Genomic DNA, 24255 nt, shown 5'->3' on the forward strand with positions numbered 1-24255 from the left:
GCTGTTCAGATTTTCCAGTAAATCATAACCCCAATGTGTTAAATGTCAAAATTGTTTGCAGATCGTTTCTATGGTCAATAATGCACAAATAATGGTGTAATCATACATAATTAAATGCCACAGAACATCCAATCAAGCTGGTTCTATTTCATTAAGATGATGACATTTACATTGTATCAGTCAAGTTGTATCAGTCAATACTGAGCTTGCAACTACATCGAGTGGTTACACCCATATATATTGATATGGCTAGAAGTCCAAGAATAATTTATTTTGTCATATTATCACAAGATCATGCAAGTTATGTTACAATATCATCTTTGTCATGTACAGGCAGCACCTTGAAACATTAATCACAGATTTTGTATGGCATATTATAAAGTGGGTTAACATACCCTTTTGTGGGGTCAACTGCTATCCCTTTTGGCTTGCTCAGACTACTGTCAATGATAACAGTGCAAATCTTAAGCATCGATGTGCATAAAAATATTATTTCACGAGAATCATCAACAAAGTACCAATTTCCAGAGACCCAGTCAAGTGCAAGGTGTGTTGTTGCTGAAAATAAATAAAAATGTTTACAAGAGACAGTCCTGCATTTATTTACTATGGTTCACTTTAAGCATTGACAAGAAACAAATTGTGAAATCAAATCAGCCAGCAATAAAAGCTTTGAAGTTCTAGGAAACACCAAATTCAAAGTTAAGAAAATACTGCATCTGCTGTGTGACAAGGTTTATTAGAATCATGCACATGTCTGAAAATTACTCCACACTGAAAAATTTCCTTATGACATTTTAATTTACCAATTGATGGGAGGAAAAAAAAATTTCAGCAATATACTTAAAGTTTGGGTTTTTCTGGACAGGCAATGGGTTAATTTATAACGTTGCATGATTAAATTCAGTTGATATCCAGTTATTAAATACAGCTTCCTGTTGTGTAAAAAGAGAGACAGGGAGGTCAGAATTATCAAGAATTAAATTTTAATTTTTGAACAGATTTGCCACAACCGTTAAATTTCTCCTGATGGTGAAATACAAGTATTTTTGACAATGTCTGCTAGAATTTCAAAGTTTTCTTCCTCGCACCAACGGCTGCACTTCATAAATTGAACTATCAACAATGTTCATATTTTATATGAGGGGCGTTCAATAAGTAATGCAACACATTCTTTCCTTCGCCGATTTTGGTTGAAAAAACGCAGAATTTGCTGTCAGACAACACAGAATATTCCTGCTTCAGCCCCTATAGTTTCATGAAATTCTGACAGGTGATGGCCTATATGTAGCCTTCACAAAGGCGACTGTAACAGAGGTGTGTTCCAAGCAGAGGGCTGTCACCGAGTTTCTTTTGCTGGAAAATCAGAGCATTGCAGATATTCATAGGCACATGCAGAATGCCTACGGAGCCTCGGCAGTAGACAAAAACACAGTGAATCATTGGGTGAGGCATTTGTTGTCTTCGCAACAATGTCGTGCAAACCTGTCTGGCCTCCCACGTGCTGACTGGCCACACACAGCTGAGACTCTTGCAATGTTGAAACATCTGAACACTCTCATTCAAGATGACTGGCAGATCAAAAACACCTCGTTGCATAACTGAACATCTCCGTTGGCAGTACTGACACAACCAACCACCAGTGGGGGGTCTGTGCCCGCTGATTTCCTTGCCACTAACGGAAGACCGGTTTGGCCGAATGAAGGATACACCCCTTGGAAAACAGTACAGGGATGATGGGGAGGTTATCGACAAGAGCAAGATGTTGACGCTGACATCGACCAGCAGAGTGGTAGCATGTGGGCATACAGGCCCTCTGAATAAAGTCGTGTAAGGCCATTGCATTGAACAGAGATCATGTTGGAATAAGGTTTTAAGCTGAAAGAGTGGGGGCAATATGGTATACTGGAATCCTGGATAAAACCAAACTGCTTTCAGAAAAAAATTGTTGCATTACTTATTGGATGCCCCTCGCAGTTGTGAACAGAACAGTATTATGTTGCACACAGAAATAGAGGTCCACACTTTTATTTATTTCATTTTACAAAGAAAAGATTGATATTATACACTGATGAATAATTACATTAGAGACTTAAACACAAGATCCTGCAGCCCTGATAATGGCACATTGCACTGTGGCATGGACTTGGTGAGACACTAAAGGATTTTAATCAATCATCTCTCACCCATTACCTAAAATCACAGACACTGGTTGCAGCTCAGTCCTAGACACACCTATCATTCAAAAACTGGGCTCATTTCATATGAGAACAATATATGGACGTCTCATGACATGTACCTTGACAGTTGCTGCCTTCTGTTGTAAATTTCTAGAATTATTTTGAGAGAAACGTTAGCAAATGTAACAGTTGCTGTTGCAAACGGCTGAGCCAGTATTATTGGAGTGATGTAATTTCATGTGTGTACTCATTACATTTTGCAGTTTACTGTAATTCTGCAACAAATATGTCATGTTTGTTGAGTGAACAAGAAATTTTCAAAGTTCGAGAGGAAGAAATGTCTCAATAACTCATCTCGCTCTTTTTTTTTTTTTTTTTTATGGATAATGACACTTTCTTTCAAAATTATTTTAAAATTTGTAATCTATCAAAGAACTAAAATGAATATGAAAAATAAATCTTGAAGCTTGGTCTTTTTTAGTATGTATTACTCCTGGAGATATATCAATTACATATGTGCCAGTAATGCTTTAAATAACAGCATAAATGAATGAGGTCAAGTGATCTGGGGGCCACACAAGCATAAATATGTTTGCAGAGCAATCCTCCACCATTCTGACACTGTTGGAAGTGAGGAAGTGGTGTATTTTCTTTGCATATTATTGAATTGTGAGTCCTATCATTCACTGGCGAAGGGTAATGGGAAGTATATCATCCTATTGTAAACAACCTCTAGATAAGAATACCTTCACCATCTACCTAAATGGAACCTTGTTGGCAAGTGATATGTACTGCCTCATGTTGTTGTTGACATTCTCAAGCCCTAGCTCCATTGAATACCAACACACATCATGACTTACCAGAATAGCTCAACATTTTGCAGTGTTTCAAGTGCTCAATGTGAAAAAAAAATCCTGTAAACAATTCCTTAGGCTGTTGTCAAGCCATTTCTCCACAACATCCTTTCTTCCAGGTGTGCTAGTTCCACAAGGTATGCACGGCATCACCTCAGTGAAATTTGGAAGATAGAAGAGAGATACTAGTGGACGTAAAGCTGTGAGGGTAAGTTGTGAGTCATGGTTGGATAGCTCAGTTGGTAGAGCACTTGACCGTGAAAGGCAAATATTCCAGGTTTGACTTCCAGTTCGTAACATAGTTTTAAGCTGCCAGGAAGTTTAACTCAATGTTAATACTCCTAGCTCTTCCTGACTGCTGTGCCCTGGAAAGTGCATTGAGCTGTGATACACATTCACTAGTATCATCATTCATCACTTGTTGAGCAGGGAACTAATGAGTAATTTACTGCATTGCTGTCCTTCTATCTGCTCTTACAGTCCACAATAGATAATGTGAGCTCTCTCTCATCAATATTTTGTTACACAAGGCATTTGATTCGGAGACAGCAGTGAAGAAATCGAAAGAGAAATGATTACCGGAAGGAAAGTCAAAATAACCTTTGGTAAAATAAAAAGGAAGGGTGGTAACATTAAGAGTGCAATGGAAATTCCACTGTTAAATGCAGAGGAGAAAGTGGATAGGTCGAAAGAGTACATTGGAGGCCTCCATGCTGAGGAAGATTTGCCTGATGTGATAGAAGAAGAAACAGGAGTCGATTTAGAAGAGATAGGGGATCCAGTATTTGAATCAGAATTTAAGAGAGCTTTGGAGGATTTATGATCAACTAAAATCATTGGGGAGGTGGCAACAAAATCACTGTTTATGTTGGAGTGTAGAATATATGAGTCTGGCAACATTCCAGCTGACTTTTGGAAAAATATCATCCAAACATTTCCAAAGACTGGAAGAGCCGACAAGTTTGTGAATTACCATGCAATCAGCTTAACAGCTCATGCAGCCAAGTTGCTGACAAGAATAATATACAGAAGAATGGAAAAGAAAACTGAGAATGTGTTAGATGATGATCATTTTGGCTCTAGGAAAACGTAAAGGCACCAGAGAGGCAATTCGGACTTTGCAGTTGGTAATGGAAGCAAGACTAATGAAAAATTAATACAAGTTCATCAGATTTGTCGACCTGGAAAAAGCATTCGACAATGTAAAATGGTGCAAGATGTTCGAAATTCTCAGAAAAATAGGGATAAGCTATAGGGAGAGATGGCTAGTATACAATATGTACAAGAGCCAAGAGGGACTAATACGAGTAGACGACCAAAAACAAAGTGCATGAATTAAAAAGGGTGTAAGACAGGGATATAGTCTTCCACCCCTACTGTTTAGTCTGTACATCAAAGAAGCAATGATGGAAATAAAAGAAAGGTTCAGGAGTGGAATTAATACTCAAGGCAAAATGATATCAATGATATGATTTGCTGATGACATTGCTATCCTAAATGAAAGGAAGTAGAATTACATGATCTGCTGAATGGAATGAACAGTCTAATGACTACAGAACATGGATTGAGAGTAAATCGAAGAAAGAGGAAAGTAATGAGAAGTAGCAGAAATGAGAACAGTGAGAAACTTAACATAGGGACTGATGGTCACAAAGTAGATGAAGTTTAGGAATTCTACTACCTAGGGAACAAAATAACCAATGACGGACGGAGCAAGGACATCAAAAGCAGACTAGCTACGGCAAAAAAGGAATTCCTGGCAAAGAGAAGTCTGCTAGTACTAAACATAGGCCTTAATTTGAGGAAGAAATTTGTGAGAATGTACGTTTGGAGCACAGCATTGTATGGTAGTGAAACATGGACTGTGGGAAAACTGGAACAGCAGAGAATTGAAGCCCTTGAGATGTGGTGCTACAGGTGACTGTTGAAAATTAGGTGGACTGATAAGGTAAGGAATGAGGAGGTTCTGCACAGAATCAGAGAGGAAAGGAATGTATGGGAAACACTGACAAGGAGAAGGGATTGAATGACAGGACATCTGTTAAGACATCAGGGAATGACTTCCATGCTGTTAGAGGGAGTTGTAGAGGGCAAAAACTGTATAGGAAGACAGAGACTGGAATACAGTCAGCAAATAATTGAGGACATAGGTTTTAAGTGCTACTCTGAGATGAATGGGTTGGTAAACGAGAGGAATTTGTGCCACACCAAAATAAAACATGTCAGGATAGTAATGACTTTAAAAAAAAGGGGGCGAGGGAGGAAAGGTAATGATCGATAGTGCTATGGTCATGGGCATTTGGGATGTAAAGGGAGGTGGCATTAATAGTGATGAGCAGTGCACCATTTGGTAAAGGAACAGGAACTGTGGAGAGTCGGTGGATGAAATGGTTGATATCTTTTATATAGGATGGTAGGTTGGATGTAATAGGCTTAAGGTAAGATTCTCTCAGTGGGGGCACAGTAAGCAGCCACAATGGGGCATCCTGGATGGTAGGGTTTACAGATTTTAAGAACCGTGTAGAAGGTAAGAGTGTGGAGAGTGGTAGGGATGAGGAGAGAGATGTGCTCTGGGGAAAGGTTCTGAGATGGATCCAAGGATTTGAGAAGAGACTGGACATCCTGTTGGATTTCTATAGTGGGGTCACTGTGGGCAGGGTTTGTAGGTGGATGAATCAAAGCTAGTGGACTCCTTCTACCAAGTAATCCTTGTCGTTCAAAACAAAAGTAGTGGAACATTTGAGTCTCTGCTCTCGTAGATTACCCGCAACCTACCCTCCTATTTAAAAGATGCCAGCCTCCACTGACTCTCCACAGTTCCTGTTCCTTTAACAATGTGCACTGCTCATCACTGCTCATGCCACCTCCCTTTACACTAATATTCCTAATGCCCATGGTCTTACCACTATTTAACACTACCTTCCCAATGTCCAACGGATTCCAAACCTACTATATCCTTCCTAGTCACCATAACCAACTATATACTCATCCACAATTACTTCTCCTTTGGGGCATTCCCTACAAACACATCTAGGGTATGGCTATTGGGATAGACATGGCACCATCCTATGCCAACCTATTCATAGGCTATCTAGAGGAATCCTACCTAAATGCCCAGAATCCCAACCCCCCCCCCCCCCCCCCCCGAACCACCACCTGGTACAGATTCACTGATGACATCCTTGTGATCTGGATCAAGGGCGAGGACACTCTATACTCATTCCTCCAGAACCTCAACACCTTCTCCCCAATTCACTTCAACCCAACACGCCGCCTTCCTTGATGTTGACCTCCACCTCAAACATGACTACATCAGTACCCCTATCCAAATCAAACCTACCAACCACCAGCAATACCTCCACTTCAACAGCTACCACCCATTTCATAGCAAGAAGTCCCTTTGATACAGCCTAGCCACCCATGGTTGTCACATGTGCAGTGACAAGTGGTCCCTCTTGAAATATACTGAGGCTCCCACAGAGGCCTTCACAGACCGTATTACCTTCCCAACCTTGTACAAAAACAAGATTCCTTATCTCTCCAGTCACTTGCCACTTCCCAAAGTCCCACCATTCTGCCACAGAGAAACATTCCCCTTATGACTCATAACCACCCAAGACTGGAGCAACTGACTCACATTCTATCCCAGAGTTTTGACTACTTCTCGTCGTGCTCTAAAATGAGGAATGTCCTACCCACTATCTCTTCCACCCCAGACCCACCCACAATGGTATTCTGCCGTCCACCAAACCTACACAATATCTTCATCCACCCCTACACAACCCCTGCTCCCAACCCCTTGCCTCATGGCCATATCTCTGTAATAGACCTAGATGCAAGACCTGTCTCATACATCTTCCCTCGACCACCTATTCCAGTCTGGTCACAAGCATCACCTGTCCCATCAAACACAGGGAAACTTGTGAAACCAGTCATGTTATCTACAAGCTAAGCTACAACCACTGTGCTGCATTCTACGTATACATGGCAACCAACAAGCTGTCTGTCTGCCTGAATGGCCACCAACAAACTGTGGCCAAGAAACAGCTGGACCACTCCGTTCCTGAGCACACCGCACAACACAATGTTCTTCATTTTAATGATTGCTTCACCGCCTGTGCCATCTGGACCCTTCCCACCAACACAAACTCTACTGAACTGTGCAGGTGGTAACTCTCCCTGCAATATATCTTATGTTCCCGTAACCCTCCTGGCCTCAGCCTTCTTTAATCACTATCATTATTCATCTAGCACCTTCCCTGTTCCCATTCCAGCACTACACAGCCCTCTATTCCACCAATGCACCCAGTCATTTTACTTCTCTCCTTTTCCACAAGCACCCCCCCCCCTCCCCCCACCTTCCGTCTAACTTCCCGACTGCACCTAGCTGCCCTATCCTCTCTCTACCTTGTGCCTCTATGCTGCCACAAGCAGCACTTTACTATCCACCAACAATAACCTGCTATTCCTCTCCCTCCCCACCCCAGCCTCCTCCTTAACCCCACCATCCAGTTGTTCTCCCATAATGCACTGCTGCCCACAGTAGCCCGAGACTGTGATCATGTGTGTGACTTTGCATGAGTGTATGTTGTCTTTTTCTGAGGAAGGCCTTGTTGGCCAAAACTCACTTTCTGACAGTCTTTGTTGTGCCTATCTGTGACTCAGCACCTTCGCTATATGGTAAGCAGCAACTATTCTTTTCATAATATTGTAACTTTTAAATGTTCACGCCACCCGCTTGCTCAGGGGTTTTAGCGTGTTACTCATTACACTTCCCCCAACCACTGTAGAAAACTTGTCCTGCACATATTTTTCCACTAATTTTCCTTTGTTGACTAGACTACTTCCCTCATTATTTATGATGACATGATATCATACAAACTATATCTGTCCATGGCTGAAACACACATGCTCTTAACATGCATGAAACAAATTATACCAAATGCTCCAACATCCATTAGATTTGAAAACTTTGGTTGGCAAACCTAGATGATTTCTTAGCACTGTCACATTTGTGAGACACTTTTGTTTTGACTCATGAGACAAGATTAAAGCAGTTAGTACTTTAATAATAATAACAAATGCTCTGTAGCAATCTAGCTGCATTCAAAAATATTCCAAGGTCCAGACTCTAGATTAGAAATGTACACTGTCATAGTCAATGTACCACTTCCAACTACTTCTCTGGAACTTGTGCATAAATTTTCAAAAATACCAAACAGGGTAACACTTCAAAACAATATAGGTTAATGATTGCATTAAAATCAAAGCCTCTGAAGTTCCTGCAAAAAGAAATACAAGTTGTTTAAGGCAATTAAACTTCATCCAGTACACTATTTCTGTCAACAGTCTCTTCGGATAGTTAACAGTTCCCAGTGTAATCAGTGCAAGGCACCTGTTGAACAATTAGCTTCATGCACACACTTAGCTGCCACACTCTACTATAAAAACAGAAAAAAAATTGATAAGCATGCACACTGGAAACAGTTTTGTGAGTTCCTGTGAGCTTTTTTTTACTGTAAGTGTAGTGGACTGACAAGGCAGCCAGTCCACAGAGACGGGTAGCCGAAAGGGCACACGTACACACACGCCGACTGGCGTTAAGTCTGGAACAGGATACGTGATGAATGTGATAAAGAAAAGAACGTAGCTACTAGAACACTTAACTTTTATATTTTCCTTTGGTATACAGCATTCTGGATGATACAAGTGAGACTCTATCTTGAGGTACATGCAACGTTACAAATGATTAATGGCGCCTTGCTAGGTCGTAGCCATTAACTTAGCTGAAGGCTATTCTAACTGTCTCTCGGCAAATGAGAGAAAGGCTTCGTCAGTGTAGTCGCTAGCAAAGTCATCGTACAGCTGGGGCGAGTGCTAGTCCGTCTCGAGACCTGCCTTGTGGTGGCGCTCGGTCTGCGATCCTGACAGTGGCGACACGCGGGTCCGAAATGTACTAATGGACCGCGGCCGATTTAAGCTACCACCTTGCAAGTGTGGTGTCTGGCGGTGACACCACAGTAAGAATACTGTCAATGGCGAGTAACTTCTGATATGGTCAACATGTAACACTATCAAATATCATCTCTGCACCAGAGGAGCCAATACTCACCTCCTACACCAATAAGGGCAGCCTGGTGAGTCCCACATTGAAAATGTTCCAAACAACTCTTAAAACTTAAAAAAAAAAAAACATTGAGGTTGTTCTGCCAACCACCCCCGAGAAGCATCCAGATTGCCTAAACTTATGTATATGTTCTCTCCTGTCACTGCTTGATTAGTAGGTTTCTCATCTATCCAGTTGTATTATATTTTCATGATAGCTCTGCAATTCAAACTTAAGTGGTTAGCAGTGTTCATAGAACCACTTTCAAACTATTTCTCTATCATTCTATTTTCAAAAAGCACATGGGGAAATGAATACCTTAATATTTCCACACAAGCTCCAATTTACGTTATTTTATCATGTTGGTCATTTCCCTCAATGCACGTTGGAGTCAAGCATATATTTTGCATTTGGAAGACAAACTTACTGATTGTTATTTATAAAAAGATCTCACCCCAATGAAAATTGCCTTTGATTTGCTGATTGTCACTTCAACTAGCTTACTGTATCCACGACAGTCTCTTCCCTACTTTGTAATAACATGGCATGAAAAGAGCAATCTTACTTGGAACTTTTTAGATGACCTCCATCAATTCTGTCTGGTAAGGATCGCATATCAAATAGCAGTACTTCACAAATGAATTGACTACTGTAGTGTAGTTATCCTCCTTAATAGATTTGTTGTGTCTTCCAAAACACAGTCTTTAGTTCACCTTCCCTACAGACTTTTCAGTGTGATGCTTCCAATTTAAGTTGTTCATAACTGTAATCCCTAAGTATTTAGTTGAATTAATAATAACCTCTAAATTTTTGTGATTTATCATGCAACTAAAATTTAACGGATTTTTTTTTTTTTTAGTATTTATGTGGAGGACCTCACTTTTTATGTATAACTTAGTCTTAGCTAAACATGTAACATCACCAGAAAGTTTGTAACGCTTAAATGAGCTTAGGAAACTCAGAACATAACATTCAGCTTGTCCTATTAATCTCTCTTACAGCCCACTTTATGTGGATTTGGGAGGTGAACCCATCAGCTACTGGCTACAAACAAAAGAGAGTAAACCCAACCTATTGTCCCTTGTATGTCTCACAGAAATTCATCCACATGCCAGCTTTTGTAATATTGACAGTGAATATCACTTTCCAAAGCTGACCATCTATCAAGTTGGACTCAAAGGAATGCAAAATCACTATCTTAATTACAAAATACAGACCAGATAATTGCTCTTTCAACCACTTGTTTCTACATGTTCAGAAATGAAATGTGACAACATGACAAAAAACTGTTTCATGTTTTTGTGCACAAATAGAGCACTTCCTATTCTATGCAACAGGTATCATAAATTAAACCACTCACTAATGTATGTCTTTTGTGTATAACTAACTAATGTAAAGTCTTACCTGTGATAAAAATGTTTTCTTTGTAATACAGGAACATATTTACAAATGAAAAAAATATGCCTGTTTCATCATCAAAGTTTGCACCAAATTTAAAAGTTGAGGCTCCACAAACTTTACTATACTAAACTGGAATGAAAGACATAAAGAAGAATCCAGGCAACATACAAAATGTCTACGGAAGTTATATTGCACCTACTTCCACCAAAAACCTAACTCATTGAAGTGCTATTTGGTGGTAGTAATTATTTCACAAAAGAATACAAAAAATTTTTTGGTTTTATGATGATCAACCTGTAAGAAGAAATGAGAATAAATTTAACACAGTACAGTTGCTAAGTGCTAATTTGACCTCTTTGTCTTCATGGAGGAAGTTAGGGTTTATACAATAAAGTTAAATTGTTAAACAAGTGTTACTCACAGTCAAAAGTGTATGTTGAAGGTGACTCCACAGTCCACCAGTTTTCCAGATTGTCCACACTGGCACAGCGAGGCTCAGAGTGAGGACCATTACGATATATGTAGCAGATGGTACGATTGCGATGATTGAAGTCCAAAGCCAATGTATGCTGATCAAGTTTTGTACCATTCTCATACACAGTACCATTTAGATGGATATGATAGATACTGTAGATGCTGCTAAAAATCAAAGATGGTGGCTCGTCCTCTGGAACTGTTTATGGCCAAATTTAATAAAAAACTAACAAAAACTTCAACTTAATGATATGCAAAACAAATTGGAACTTCTTTCCCACTATAGTGCAAGTAAAGGTATGAGGAAAGGTACCCACTCACTGAATACAAAAAGCAAAGTGCTGAGAAGGAGACTAGCACTTCAACATCTAATTTGTGTTCATCAGTCCATACGCTCTCACTCTCTCTCTCTCTCTCTCTCTCTCTCTCTCTCTCTCTCGCTCTCTTTTTCTCTCTGTTCTGGCCCCGTTCTCTCTCCCCCTTGATGCAGTAGCTCTCAAGCTGTGAGGAGTTGATTCAGGTGGAATCAGTGGACATGTGTGACCGAGCAGTAAGTGATGGTGAGATGGTAAGAAATGGTGAAGAAAGCCACAGTCATGGGCAGTCACAGGCTGTATGCAAAACAGAGGGAACAGCCAGGAGGAGCTAAGGGAGAGGGAAAAATAATAAATAAAAACTGAGTGTAGATGATTTAGAAACAGAAAAAGAATCCAAGGATTGAGAGACATGTGCACACAGACTACAAAATCTAACAGATATGAGATATGGGTATGACTCAGTGGTTCAGTAGATAAGTGCCTCACAAGAAATCCTTAAGCCTGTGATTTGATCCCCAACAGGTCCCTGTACTTTTTATGTCACTTACCACTTCTTTCAATTTTGGCAATGATTTGTTAATGTGGAAATGCTACACTACACTTTGCTTTGGAGTTCATGTTCATGTTAAACTGTAGATCCACCCTATAACTAGCTGGGTAAGTTAATTCCAATGTCAAAGGAGGGGTAGGGCATACCACCTCCAGTAGGATCACATGTAGTATAGCACGGTGGTGTTCAAACCAACTTTCAGATTGATGACAGCTTTGCCTCTAAAGGTAAAGCTTTGCCTCTAAAGGTAAAGCTGTCATCAATCTGAAGGTTGGTTTGAACACCACAGTTCAGACTGATGATAGCTTTACCTTTAGAGGCATAGAGATATATGAAGCTATATAAAAAGAATACCTAAGAACAAAGAAGTGTTATTGTATGACAGTGTTTTGATCTTCAGGAAGTTTCAAATCAGCACACACTCTGCTGCAGAGTGTATTCTGGAAATAATGCCCCAGGTGGTGGCAATGCCAACTTTTGCAATGTCCTTTTTTTTCAGGACTACTTAGTCTGAAAGGTGTGCAGAGGCACTTCTCTGAAGTCTGAGAGATAGAAGAGAGCTACTGGCAGAAGTAAAGCTGTGAGGAAGGGTTGTACATCGAACCTGGGGAGCTCAGTTGGTAGAGCTCTTCACCATGTAAGGCAAAGGATCCAGGTTCTGACAAGGATCAGGTACACAGTTTTACCTGCCAGGAAGTTTATATCAGTGTGAATTCCACTGTACAGTAAAAAGTCATTCTAGCTATTCAGCATTTGTGGGAATCATACTCAGAAAATCTAGGACATTTCACACAAGGAAAAAATGGTCATCATTTACAATATGCTAATCGGAGAACACTTAAGAGGCTAAGAATTAGCATTTTTAGGTGTATGAGCAACATGGTGCACTGAGGTCACATTGACAGTAAAAAATGCAAGTGTTGTGTGTGTGTGTGTGTGTGTGTGTGTGAGAGAGAGAGAGAGAGAGAGAGAGAGAGAGAGAGAGAGAGGTATTTGGTTTATGTGCCCATTTGTCAGTCAAAACTGCTCCATACAGTAATAATTATTTTCTTCAGAGTATTGTTTACATTCAACACTTCACCAGCATTTTAAGAAACTTTAATAATGTATATTATTTGGGCCATAGATTTTATAATAATTCTAAGAGTGACAGAATCCATAAAAGCACAAATAAGACTATTAGAGTTTTACAATCAGGGATATTCCCTTCTACTGGCAATGGAAACAAACAAAACAGTGAACTATGTAAAATATTTTAAAAATGATATTATTTTTTGAATCAGACTTAGTGGTGCCCCCGTACTGTTTCATTTCCTGCTTCCTATAAATTTTCCTCTGACTTGTTTATCAACCTGTCTGTTGTCACATATCTGTAGTCAGGCTAGTCAGTGCTCTTTAATTAAATGACTGCTACCACGCAGTGTACGGTGGCTTGCAGAGGATACAAACAATGGTATTAAAGTAGGGATGGATTTTAAAAGTTTTTTATGGCACACCTGCACTTTGCGTCTCTTTTCACTTAACTTTCTGTGTAGCAAATCTTTTCACTTGTAATTTCTATCACGTGGAGTTTTCTTTTCTTTCCTTTCCTTTTTTTTTCTGTGTGTACCTCATCAAATCTTGAATCTGTAGTTTTCATCTTCAAAAGATCACACAATCTTAAAAACGGTCATGTCAGGAACCCTTTGAAGAAATTACATTTTCCTCAACATACTGCTCACTTATTTAAACCCTCCAAAAATAGAAAGTGTCAAGTTCCCTTCATAAAATAATATAACAGTACATTCGTATACCATTTTTTATCACGTTTCCTGCAGTTTGCATCACTAACTGTATCATATAGTAGTTTCTGAGTAATTAGGAATCTGTTCTCTTTCTTGTTATCAATCATGGGCCATAGATCAAGCATGAACACAATGAAATTTTCTTGTTAAAAATGTGGTAATACTGATGCCCACATCTACAACATTTCTCCAACATTTAAGCAACAGTTTCCATTTATTATACATGTGAATTCTCCTGGCATGTTGATTGTCAGTGCAGAAAGCTGTCTAACTCTCCCCTTTAAGCTAATCAGAATTCTACCCTCTGTGAACCATTTTAATTATTTTCTGAGTGCATTCAACTTATGGAAGAGGTTTATTACATTTAAAAATAATGTATGAATCAGAACATAGGAAACTGTAGTCTGTTTTCAAAATTTGAGTTTGGATTTGTAGCACATTTGTAGTGTGCTTACTGCAGCAGGTGTATGTTATTCAAAGCCTGGTTTACTAGGGCCAGTTGGAAGCAAAAACAAGGAAGTGAGCATTTGCAGACAGTTCACCAGCGTTCACTATCATTCACTTGTATCTCTGAACAAGCATTTACACAAGAAGGAAGAAAATGAACATAGTCTTATATCAATGTGTTACAGTTTCTTGGCACTATAATCAGCACACAGGATATAACACCATTTAGTAAGAGCAATGAAGCAAAATGTTGATTTTTAGAGAGGATTATTTTGCATGGTGAGTGCATTGTTTCTGACAATAACACTGAAATATAGCTCCAGCTTTCCTTGGCATTACTCCAAAATTATGAACATGTGACAGTTGGTACTTTCCACTGGCTTCTCATTATAACTGAGGAGGAAATATAAAAGCAGAAAACTAATTACTGACAACAAAGAGAATCTGATGAAAGTCTACCATTTACAATCTCGTTATTAACAACTGGAGATGCTTCCATTAGTAATTTTTTACATTCCAATAGCTGCTATATCTCAGATAGTTCCTAATGTCTGCAGTGACATATCTGAAGCACTTCAAACATTTTAATAAAGTACATCAGAACAATTGCTTTTTGCAGGATGGAAAGCATTTTGAAGGAAGAGAGTCGGCGAGGTTCTGGAATGCACCTTCAGTGATGGGGAGTGATGGCAACTCCAGTGCCATAGCCAGCTGCACTACGTTTCTTGGCTGAGAGCCCATCATTCATACAGCCCGATAGAGGTGGCCCCACAGATCCTTGATTGTGTTTAAATTTGGTGAGTAATGGTAAACTCATCCTGCTGCTCTTCAAGCCATGGAAGTGCACCACAAGTTGTGTGACACGTTGCATAGTCCTGATCGTAGATGACATCATGCCGAGGAAACAAACTGCATGTAGGGGTGGACATGGTCTCCAAGCGTAGATGCATACTTGCGTAGATTTATTGTCCCTTACAGAATGACGATGTCACCCAGGGAATGCCACAAAAACATACCCCAGTCCATAACACTCCTTGCTCTGGGCTGGACCCTTCCAATGATTGTTGCAGGACATCTGCTTTCAGGTGTTTCATGTTGCAATGGCCATTTGTCTGATGGAGCATAAAGCATGACTCATCCTGAAAGGCAACCTGTCACCACTCAGTGGCAGTCCCTCGTTTGTTACTGATGAACAGCAGTCAGCAAGGGTGCATGAATCTGGCACTTGCTGTGGAGGTGCATATGCAGCAACATTCACCAAATGGTCATTGAGAAGACACTGTAGGTGGTCCATTGGTTCATACAGGCAGTCAGTTGCTCACTCACCCATACACGTCACTGAAGTCACTGTTCACTGCTGTCATCTGTGGCCCATGGTGCACCACAGTTACCTCAGCACAGGTTTTGATAGCACAATTTTGCGATGCACAATATACTTTAGCCACCGCAACACACGAACAGTATACAGACTTAGCCATTCAGAAATGCTTCCATCCTTGGCCTAAAAGCCAATGATCATGTACTTTTGGACATCAGATAAATTGCTCTGGTTCTGTATTATAATGACTGCACTGTTTTTTGCATAAACCCAATATGCTGTAAACACGCTCCAGTGCTAGTGCTGCCACTTGCCATCTGTGAGTGGTTATTGCACATTGAATTTGAACACAAGCAGTGACTACATTAATGTGACTGGACCATGCACATGGATGTCAATAAAATCTGCTGTATATGAGGGCTCATTTGTAACAGTTAGTCGCACCTTCCAGTTCTGTTCGGAATGAGACATCTGTCATAGCACTGTACCAACTTCCCAATACCCTCATCACAGAAGGTAGCCACCTGTGCTTTCTGACAATATTCTATGCTGATCTGCAGCTTGTTGCCTGTGCCGAAATATTGTCTTCCTAGCCAACAGTTCATGTGAGTGGAGATGAAAATCAGAGGGAGCCAACTCCGCACTGTATGGTGGGTATTAAACACTTCCCACTGATAATGCTGCAACAGCATCCTCAATGCTTTGATGGGAGACTATTTTTCTAGGAGTCTTTACGTGCTCATGGGCACTCAGAATGGAGAAAAGCGATGTGACGTGATCGACGGGCATCCTAGGGACACAGCACAACATATTTACACAAAGCTTCATCTGATTTTCACTGTGGTTTCCATTTCATGATTGATCAGACACTTTCTTTATAGCCCTCATAACTTGATAACATGGCGGATAGGGTGATCCCAGGTGACTTTTATACCAGGGAAACCATTTTTATTCATCATCAAAAATCTTTAATGTAACAGTGATACAGCTATGTAATTATAACTTCTATGAAAGTAAGCAATGAGAATGAGCCAGCCTTTCATGTGTTTTTAATTTTAGTTGTCATAATTAGACATACTTACACTTGTTTCCTTTCAAGGAAATTTATTGTGCTTTTCCTCTTTAATTTAAAGAGACACAAAGCCTGTGCTTATTCACTCCATTCCTGCATAATGCAAGATTCTAATGAATTTATCATCTTTCTCACATCCCCAGATTAACTTCTGAGTGTTTTGGCAATTTTTTTGGATTCCAGAAGCACCAATGAGATCCGTATACTTCTATCAGCAACATTATATTTTCTTTACAGCACTCCATGACTCAAGCAACTCTTGTCAACAACATAAGTAGGCAAGAAAGAAGAAGAAAGCTTTCTGTACTGGTAGCACTGAAGCGGAGGGGGTGCAAACTTCCTTTGAAGGTATGTTAAAAGTTAGAATGACAGGAAATGAATGAACACTATCAAATGCAAACCAGACACTACCGAATGCAAACTGTTCATGCTCACCTACAGATTACACCAGAGAGAACTGTCATCCACTGATGCTTCTTCACTTGTGTTTGGTCCAGTGGAAACCAGGCTTAAGGTGTTGTTTATGAAGAACACACTTCATAAATGCCACAGAAACAAAATATTACACTACTGTGACCAACAAACATGGAGACATGAGTGATGATAGATATTTGATGCAATATATTGACATGACTGAATGAAGAGTTTACTATGGTTTACTTATTATGCCTGTTACTGCTCCTGATACAACATAGATCTCTTAGATTGGATAAATTTGGAAGCATGAGGATATATTGTATGTGCTTAAATCTCTCTGCAAGAAATAGGACTTTCTGTCGCATTTACCATTCACTGCTTCACAATGAGTTCCTTTTTCCCTGTAGCCTTCCACACAAGAGCAGGAGTATGAACCAACAGCATTACTGCAAAGCTGATCACAAGAGCCTTCAATCTGACATTCATCAGCATCTGTGAACAAATGTAACAAAACCAGTGCATACAACAAAAGGCATTTAATAATATACATTACGCAATGCTTCCAAAATATTGCCATTTCTGCCTTAAACAGTAGTTTTTGCTATGTGTTAGATCATGCTGTATCTAATTTTCAGTCTTCTAAAAGGAACAACTGTAAACATTCAGTGAACACAAGACAGAGAAACTATTTCTAAGTGTGGAGGGCTGCCTGTAACTTCCCTCAGTCAAAACATGACTACATGCTGGTCATTCACAGAAGTGGATTTTTAAATAATAAAAATAAAAAAATAAATAAACAAAAAAAAATAATCCAGGTTACAACAAAATTTGATAAATGTAATCCAGCCACAAACATACAAACAAATAATACAACTGGACAGGAAAAAAAAATTCTACTCGCTCTGCAGTGGCAGGAGAAAAGCCATGCAAAAATGAAGGAAATGTGCAAGGTTTTGGAACCAGTGGCTCCTGTTTCTGGTAGAAAGTTTGAACGGGAAGAAAGAGGGACGAAGGAATAAGGATGAAGGAAAATGACTGGCATGGTTGAGGAAAAGGCGAGAGTTATGGGAAGGCCACCTAAAATTCCGGGTCAGAGCAACTTTTCCATAACTCTCCACATTCCTAAACCACACCAAGTCCTTTCCCTTCATCTCTCTTTCTTCCCTTTCAACCCTTCCAGCAGAAGAAGGCACCACTGGCTCCACAGCTTTCACACTTCCTTCACTTTTATACCAGTTTTTTCCTGCTGCCACTTGGTGAACAGATATTTTTCGATCCAATTATATTGTTTTCAAAAATTTATGAATTTCTTTGATATACTATTTACTCAGAAATTAATCTATGGAGGAGAAGAATTTGTCAAATAGGAATGGTTTCAATTATTTTTTTTTTTTTTTAACCATCATTGTCTAACAGAGCTTTTAATTCACGAGGGAGGTGATCAAATATCTTTATGTCTGCATACTTTGCTACTCTCCATGCAAGATTAAGGTTAAATTGTGAATAGTTGAGGCTATTTCTGTTACCAGTGTTATATTTATGAACACTCCAGTGGAAGACACTGCAGGAGAGACGCTCAGTAGCTCGGTACGGGCTTTTGTTGAAGTTTCGAGAACATACCTTCACCGAGGAGTCAAGCAGTATATTGCTCCCTCCTACGTATATCTCGCGAAGAGACCATGAGGATAAAATCAGAGAGATTAGAGCCCACACAGAGGCATACCGACAATCCTTCTTTCCACGAACAATACGAGACTGGAATAGAAGGGAGAACCAATAGAGGTACTCAATGTACCCTGCGCCACACACTGTCAGGTGGCTTGCGGAGTATGGATGTAGATGTAGAACACTGCTATTGCTTTCAAGTAGTGCCTGATTCTCCACAGCAAACTTCATAATAGAGTAAATATATTGAGAGGCTGCTACTGATATGCCTCTTTTCTTAAATAGTTGCCTACATAAAGTTCAAAATTAAACACTAGATAATTTTTTTGATGCTTTCATCACCAAAATCAACAATTAAACCTGCTGCTTACAATTAACGAAGCACTTTGATCCAGCTATGTTTGTAGTAAGCATGATTACTGCTATAAGCAATTTAAAAACTAAGAAAGTACTTTATTAGCTGCCTATCTCCATTCATTACTGAATTATGGAATCATTTTTTGGGGAAATTCAAGTCACAAGGATAATATTTTCAGACTACAGATGCGTGTTTCAATTACATCTGGCATTAATTCAAGAACATGCTGCGAAGACCTCTTAAAAAAACTGGCCATTCTGACAACTACTTCACAATATATATTTTCATTAATGCCCTTTGTCATAAACAACATTTCTCTCTTCACAAAAAAGTGAAAAACATGAATATAATACTAGGGCATGAATACAACACTAGGACCAAAAACAACCTCTACAAAGACCTCAAGGGGTTAACATTAGTACAGAAAGGAGTCACATACATTGGTACATGAGAGTTCAACAACCTATTAGAGCACATTAAATATCATATAGATAATGTAGTCAGGGTTTCCACGAGTTTCCCCAAGTGAAATTCCCTGATATTTCCCCAATTTCCAGACAAATTTTGAGATCCGAAGGGTAAGTTAAGATATAAGTTGACAATCTGTCTTTGTGGATATGGTACAAGAAACAATACTGCAAATGAGGAAATATGTATTAAAAAGAAAGAAAGAAACACACACTTGCGAGCAGAAGGCGTTTCCTGATGCAAGCAAAAATCTTAAGTACTAACATCAACATTTTTTGTAATGAACTGTTTTTAGATGGAGAAAGCAAGCCAAATGGTATATGTATTTCATTAAGACAACTTATGTTATTTTATTTCAATAAAATGAAACACATCTGGTGACAAAAACACCCATTCCTTTGGAGTCACAAAACAGGTTTAAAATACCTTCACTGCTTTCACAAATAACCTCAGAAAAAAAGTAGACTTCTTGAAAGAAGTGTATAAGGCGAGAAGAATTGTGTAAACCAACACTGTAGGTGACGCCAATAGAATGTTGGTTCCACTTTGTTCGTTATTGTTGGTTATTACCCACTGTGTTATGTCTATTATTTTACAGGTAATGTGTGATTTTTCTTTCGAGAAATATATGAGTATATAGTATACAAACTGCCAGCGAGTGACAATTTTCTTCTTCTTATCATCCGTACTTTCTAAAATATAAACTTCTTTTGAAGTGCCAAAATGTACTAGAACAAATAAAATGAATATAAAATGCCACACTGTACAACGCACTTGCAGTGAGACAGTCGTAATTCCTGAAATCCATCGCCCATGGCCTCTGGCCTGCTGAAGAGCACCGCAGTCCTCGGTCCATGGACAAACCATGAAAATCCGCTGCATTACGCCACACACAAACAGACCCAGCCTGCGGGCAGATCAGGGAGACTAGACCCGACGGGCAGGGCCTGTACATAGAATCAGATCCAAACAAACCATTCCTCACACCTCCCTGCCTCTCAGCGGCAGCTGCTAGGCTAGCAGCAAGAAGTGGTGGCAGCATTGACTGCAAGCTGAGGGGAATGGTAGGAATGGGAGAAGCAGTAGAAATGAGTGAATAGGGGAGCAGTGTACCTACTCAGCTGCACCCAACCAGCAACGATTCATGACACCTCATTAAACAAACTATTTCATCTACTGAGACAAAAAAGTGATTTTTTTCAGTGTTTTTTTTTTCAAATTTCCCTAATTTCCCTGATGTGTTTGAAATTCCCTGATTTCCAGAACCTGTGGCAACCCTGGTAGTAGAGTTTAGGACTGCGAAACTCCTAGTACTCCACTGAAGACTAATCTTCTCAAGAACTCTTAAATTTAATGTTTCAGGTTAATTTATAATTAGAATTGGCAATTTAATACATTAATGTAATGTCATTTCACTGTATTGCACTTAAATTAAATGTACATCCTTGCCTTTTTTCCACATCCCAGAGATCACTCTTCATGGAATCCATGGAACACCATTAATGTAGGAATGTAAAAGAGCAAGAGTTGCTGAACTGTAGCATTCAAGATCTATAGCATGTGATTTTCAGTACTTGTGCTGATTACTAAGCACACCCAGGAATTTTAAACAATCAGTTTTACATATTTTCTTTCCCTGATACAGTACTGTTACCATTTTAATAAAATTTAATGAACAGTTTTTTTCTTTTTTTCCCTAATTTGAGTGACAGGCTACTTACCAAGAATCAATCAATACCGATAATACTTTTGAATATTTCATTTAATGCCTATTCAATAGCTACAGCTTTGTTGCGCTTGATTATGATATTTACCTATCAGCAAACTACACATTTCTGCTTCAGTATCAAATGGAGGGTCTTTTATATATAGCAACAAAAGGAGAGGACACAGTATTGAAAGATGTGGAATACCAGTATTACTTTGCTCCCACTAAGGAGAAGATTCATTGTGAGAGCTGCATTAGCTTTCTAACATGACCCTTTACTTCCAATCAGTTAAATATGAGTTAACCATTTACTCATTGTATCTCAAAAGCTTCCTCAAAAGAATGTTGTGTTTTGGACAGTCGTATAATTGCCTTACACAGATCAAAAAACATCCTGGTAGGTGAAATCTTGTCACTCAGATATTTTAATATGCAATCTGAGAAACAGTAGATGGCATGTTCAGTAGAGAGCCCCCTTTGAAATCCAAACTGTAGCTGACTTGGGTATCTTACATATGCAGATGGTCTCAATGATTCTTAAGTACAGCACATTTGAAAAAGAAGTTAATGGTGAAATGAGTCAATAGCTTAAATTCCTCATAGTGATATATGAGAAGGAGTGGTCTGTACATACTTCTAAGAAATTTTTTACAGACAAGATTGTGGTCCAAACCATTTTTTATTGACACAATGCACTATGTATTTAAAATGAGAAAGTTCCAAGATGAGCTTCACTCACGAAGTAAATGTAAAAATTGGCATAAATGTGCACTTTTACTATATATTGTGGATTTTAACAACCGACAAGTGTCACAAGAATGCTACATATGTAGACATGCCAACATCCACAAAGTGCATTTTTTAGCTGTGTATGTATTTACTTGTGACAAATCTGTTTGTAATTTTATTTTTGACAAACCTTTGTGGAATTTGCAATATACTCTCCACTAAAATGTTAACATGGCATGAGTAATGAACTCACTATGGAACTTGACATACAACCAAAAAAGTTTTTAAACATCTGAAACGGAGTAAGGTGGCGCAGTGGTTAGCACACTGGACTCGCTTTCAGGAGGACAATGGTTCAACATTGGCCATCCTGATTAGGTTCTCCACGATTTCCCTAAATCACTTCAGGCAAATACCGGGATGGTTTCTTTGCAAGGGCACGGCCGACTTCCTTCCCCATCCTTCCCTAGTACGATGGGACCGATGACCTTGCTATTTGGTCCTCTCCCCCAAATCCACCAACCAAACATCTGAAGATGACTATCTTAGCTGTCTAAACAGGTCAATAAAAAAAAACAGAGTTGAATGTGGATAGAGGCTATAAAAAAATTGTTTAGAATCAATAGTTATTAAGATCTGTCCCACTAACTTTCTTAAAGAACACCTCAGTCTGCCTGGAAAGATGTCTTATGAAAGTGATGCACTAAATATGAGTACAGTAGCTATATCAGATGAACATGTTTTACACATTTTGCTTGAGATGTTATCAACTGCATGACAGTTTTCACCATTAAGAAGTTAAATATTCTCCTGGTTTCACTAGAAGTGATTGAATGCTTGTGGTACTGATTGTCACATAAAGACTGCAATGCTTCTTCTTTGAGATGGCTGTACTGAATTTCTTGGTTACATTTTGAAAATTATTATTAAAGACATTTTTTGCTGTGTGTTTGATGTCAAGGACCATTTGGTTATTATCTTCAACTAGTAGATCATCTTGTTCACGGTTAAGACTTTTCTGTTTCCCTTCTCCATATAGTTTTGATTTTATTTTCAGAATTACAAATCTCTAACATGCAAGCTTTTTGATTTTCTTGTAAATCTTCTCAATAACCAACAATGCCTTCTGTATAATACAAAGACAGTTGCACACCTGTGCTTATCACTGATCATTAGATAAAGTTCTCTCTTTCTGCTACATGATACTTCATCTTTTGTTACCACAATTTCTTTGATATATCAGTGATGCCATATTTCTCAGTTTTAATCAAGAAACAGCTGATAAAGGTGGAAAGAAATCTGATTAGAAATTTACGACCACTGCTTAGTATAGTTCAATCCACCTGACACAGACTATCAAATGGATAGATTTTTTCTCTGCTATAATGTGAACAGGATCCCATTTTGTACAATGAAGTATCATAAAATTTCCTACACAAGATAAGTTTAAGAAGACAACACAACAAATGAAGTAAACTTACCTACACAGTTTGTGCCAACAGGCTTCTCTCCTTCTCGACAATAACATATAACGCCACTAGGACTATGTCGACAAGCATGTGAGCACATCATACTGGAACAGCTCACACCATCAGCTGGAAATGTACAATAGAAATACAATCTCTCACAACTAACAGCAACACTAAGAACAATGAACAGGTTTTCTTTGTGCAAGAAGTGAGAGCTTTGCTGTTATTTAAATTACAACAATGTGCAGCAACCACTGCCAGAAAAAATATTTTTCCCTATTCTACTTCAGTTATATTTAAAGAAATATAATAAATACATAGCACAAAGAAACAACTGGTGTGCACTGTTATGATACCTCTGCTTATATTTTGATTCAGTGAGGGAAGGACACAAAATGAATCGATAAGGGATTGGACAAAGTAGTAAGAAATAAACTCATTTTTCTCTATCATGTTTAGAGGGGCATAAAAATAACAAATAAGGCCTGCAGGGAATTTCAGGAACCCTTAGGTTACATGTGAAACTGTCGGTATTTACTGGTGTGTTAGATAATAGGAATTTAAATGGTGAAAAAATAAAGTCTATCAAAGTACAAAATTAAAACACTATCTTCTTCTGCTACATATACTGGAAGTAGATTACAAACGCTAAGGTGAAAAGGTAGTTCAGTACAATGTCAGCAGACATCCATCACCAGCCCAACACTATAATGTTGGGCTGGTGCCTGCAACACACTTCACAGTGGTTTGTAGAATATGTAGGTATGGAAGCTGCAAAGAATGACCACATAATTCATGCCACATAATGTATGAAAATAATGCAAAAGTTTGACTACCTGAAATCTTCTTATAATGTAAATCTAGTGTTTTCGTGCTGCATTGTTTTTCTTGGTAGAATAATTTGAATATTTTTATGCAAAAGGAAGTGTCAGTTCAAA

The 24255-nt window shown here is 38.9% G+C and overlaps 1 protein-coding gene across 1 annotated transcript in view; it reads right to left on the reverse strand.

The window, feature by feature from the left end:
- LOC126195380 (low-density lipoprotein receptor-related protein 1) overlaps positions 1 to 24255 on the reverse strand; it is an 818691-nt gene that overhangs the window by 324571 nt on the left and 469865 nt on the right. Inside the window, exons 6-9 of the mRNA XM_049933960.1 lie at positions 23330 to 23443; positions 17290 to 17412; positions 10963 to 11214; positions 396 to 558 (exon numbers count right to left, since the gene is read on the reverse strand). Coding sequence (XP_049789917.1) covers positions 396 to 558; positions 10963 to 11214; positions 17290 to 17412; positions 23330 to 23443 — 652 coding nt within the window. The remainder of the gene's footprint in view (positions 1 to 395; positions 559 to 10962; positions 11215 to 17289; positions 17413 to 23329; positions 23444 to 24255) is intronic.

The sequence above is a fragment of the Schistocerca nitens genome, chromosome 7, assembly GCF_023898315.1.
Source record: "Schistocerca nitens isolate TAMUIC-IGC-003100 chromosome 7, iqSchNite1.1, whole genome shotgun sequence".
Taxonomy (NCBI): Eukaryota; Metazoa; Arthropoda; class Insecta; order Orthoptera; family Acrididae; genus Schistocerca; species Schistocerca nitens.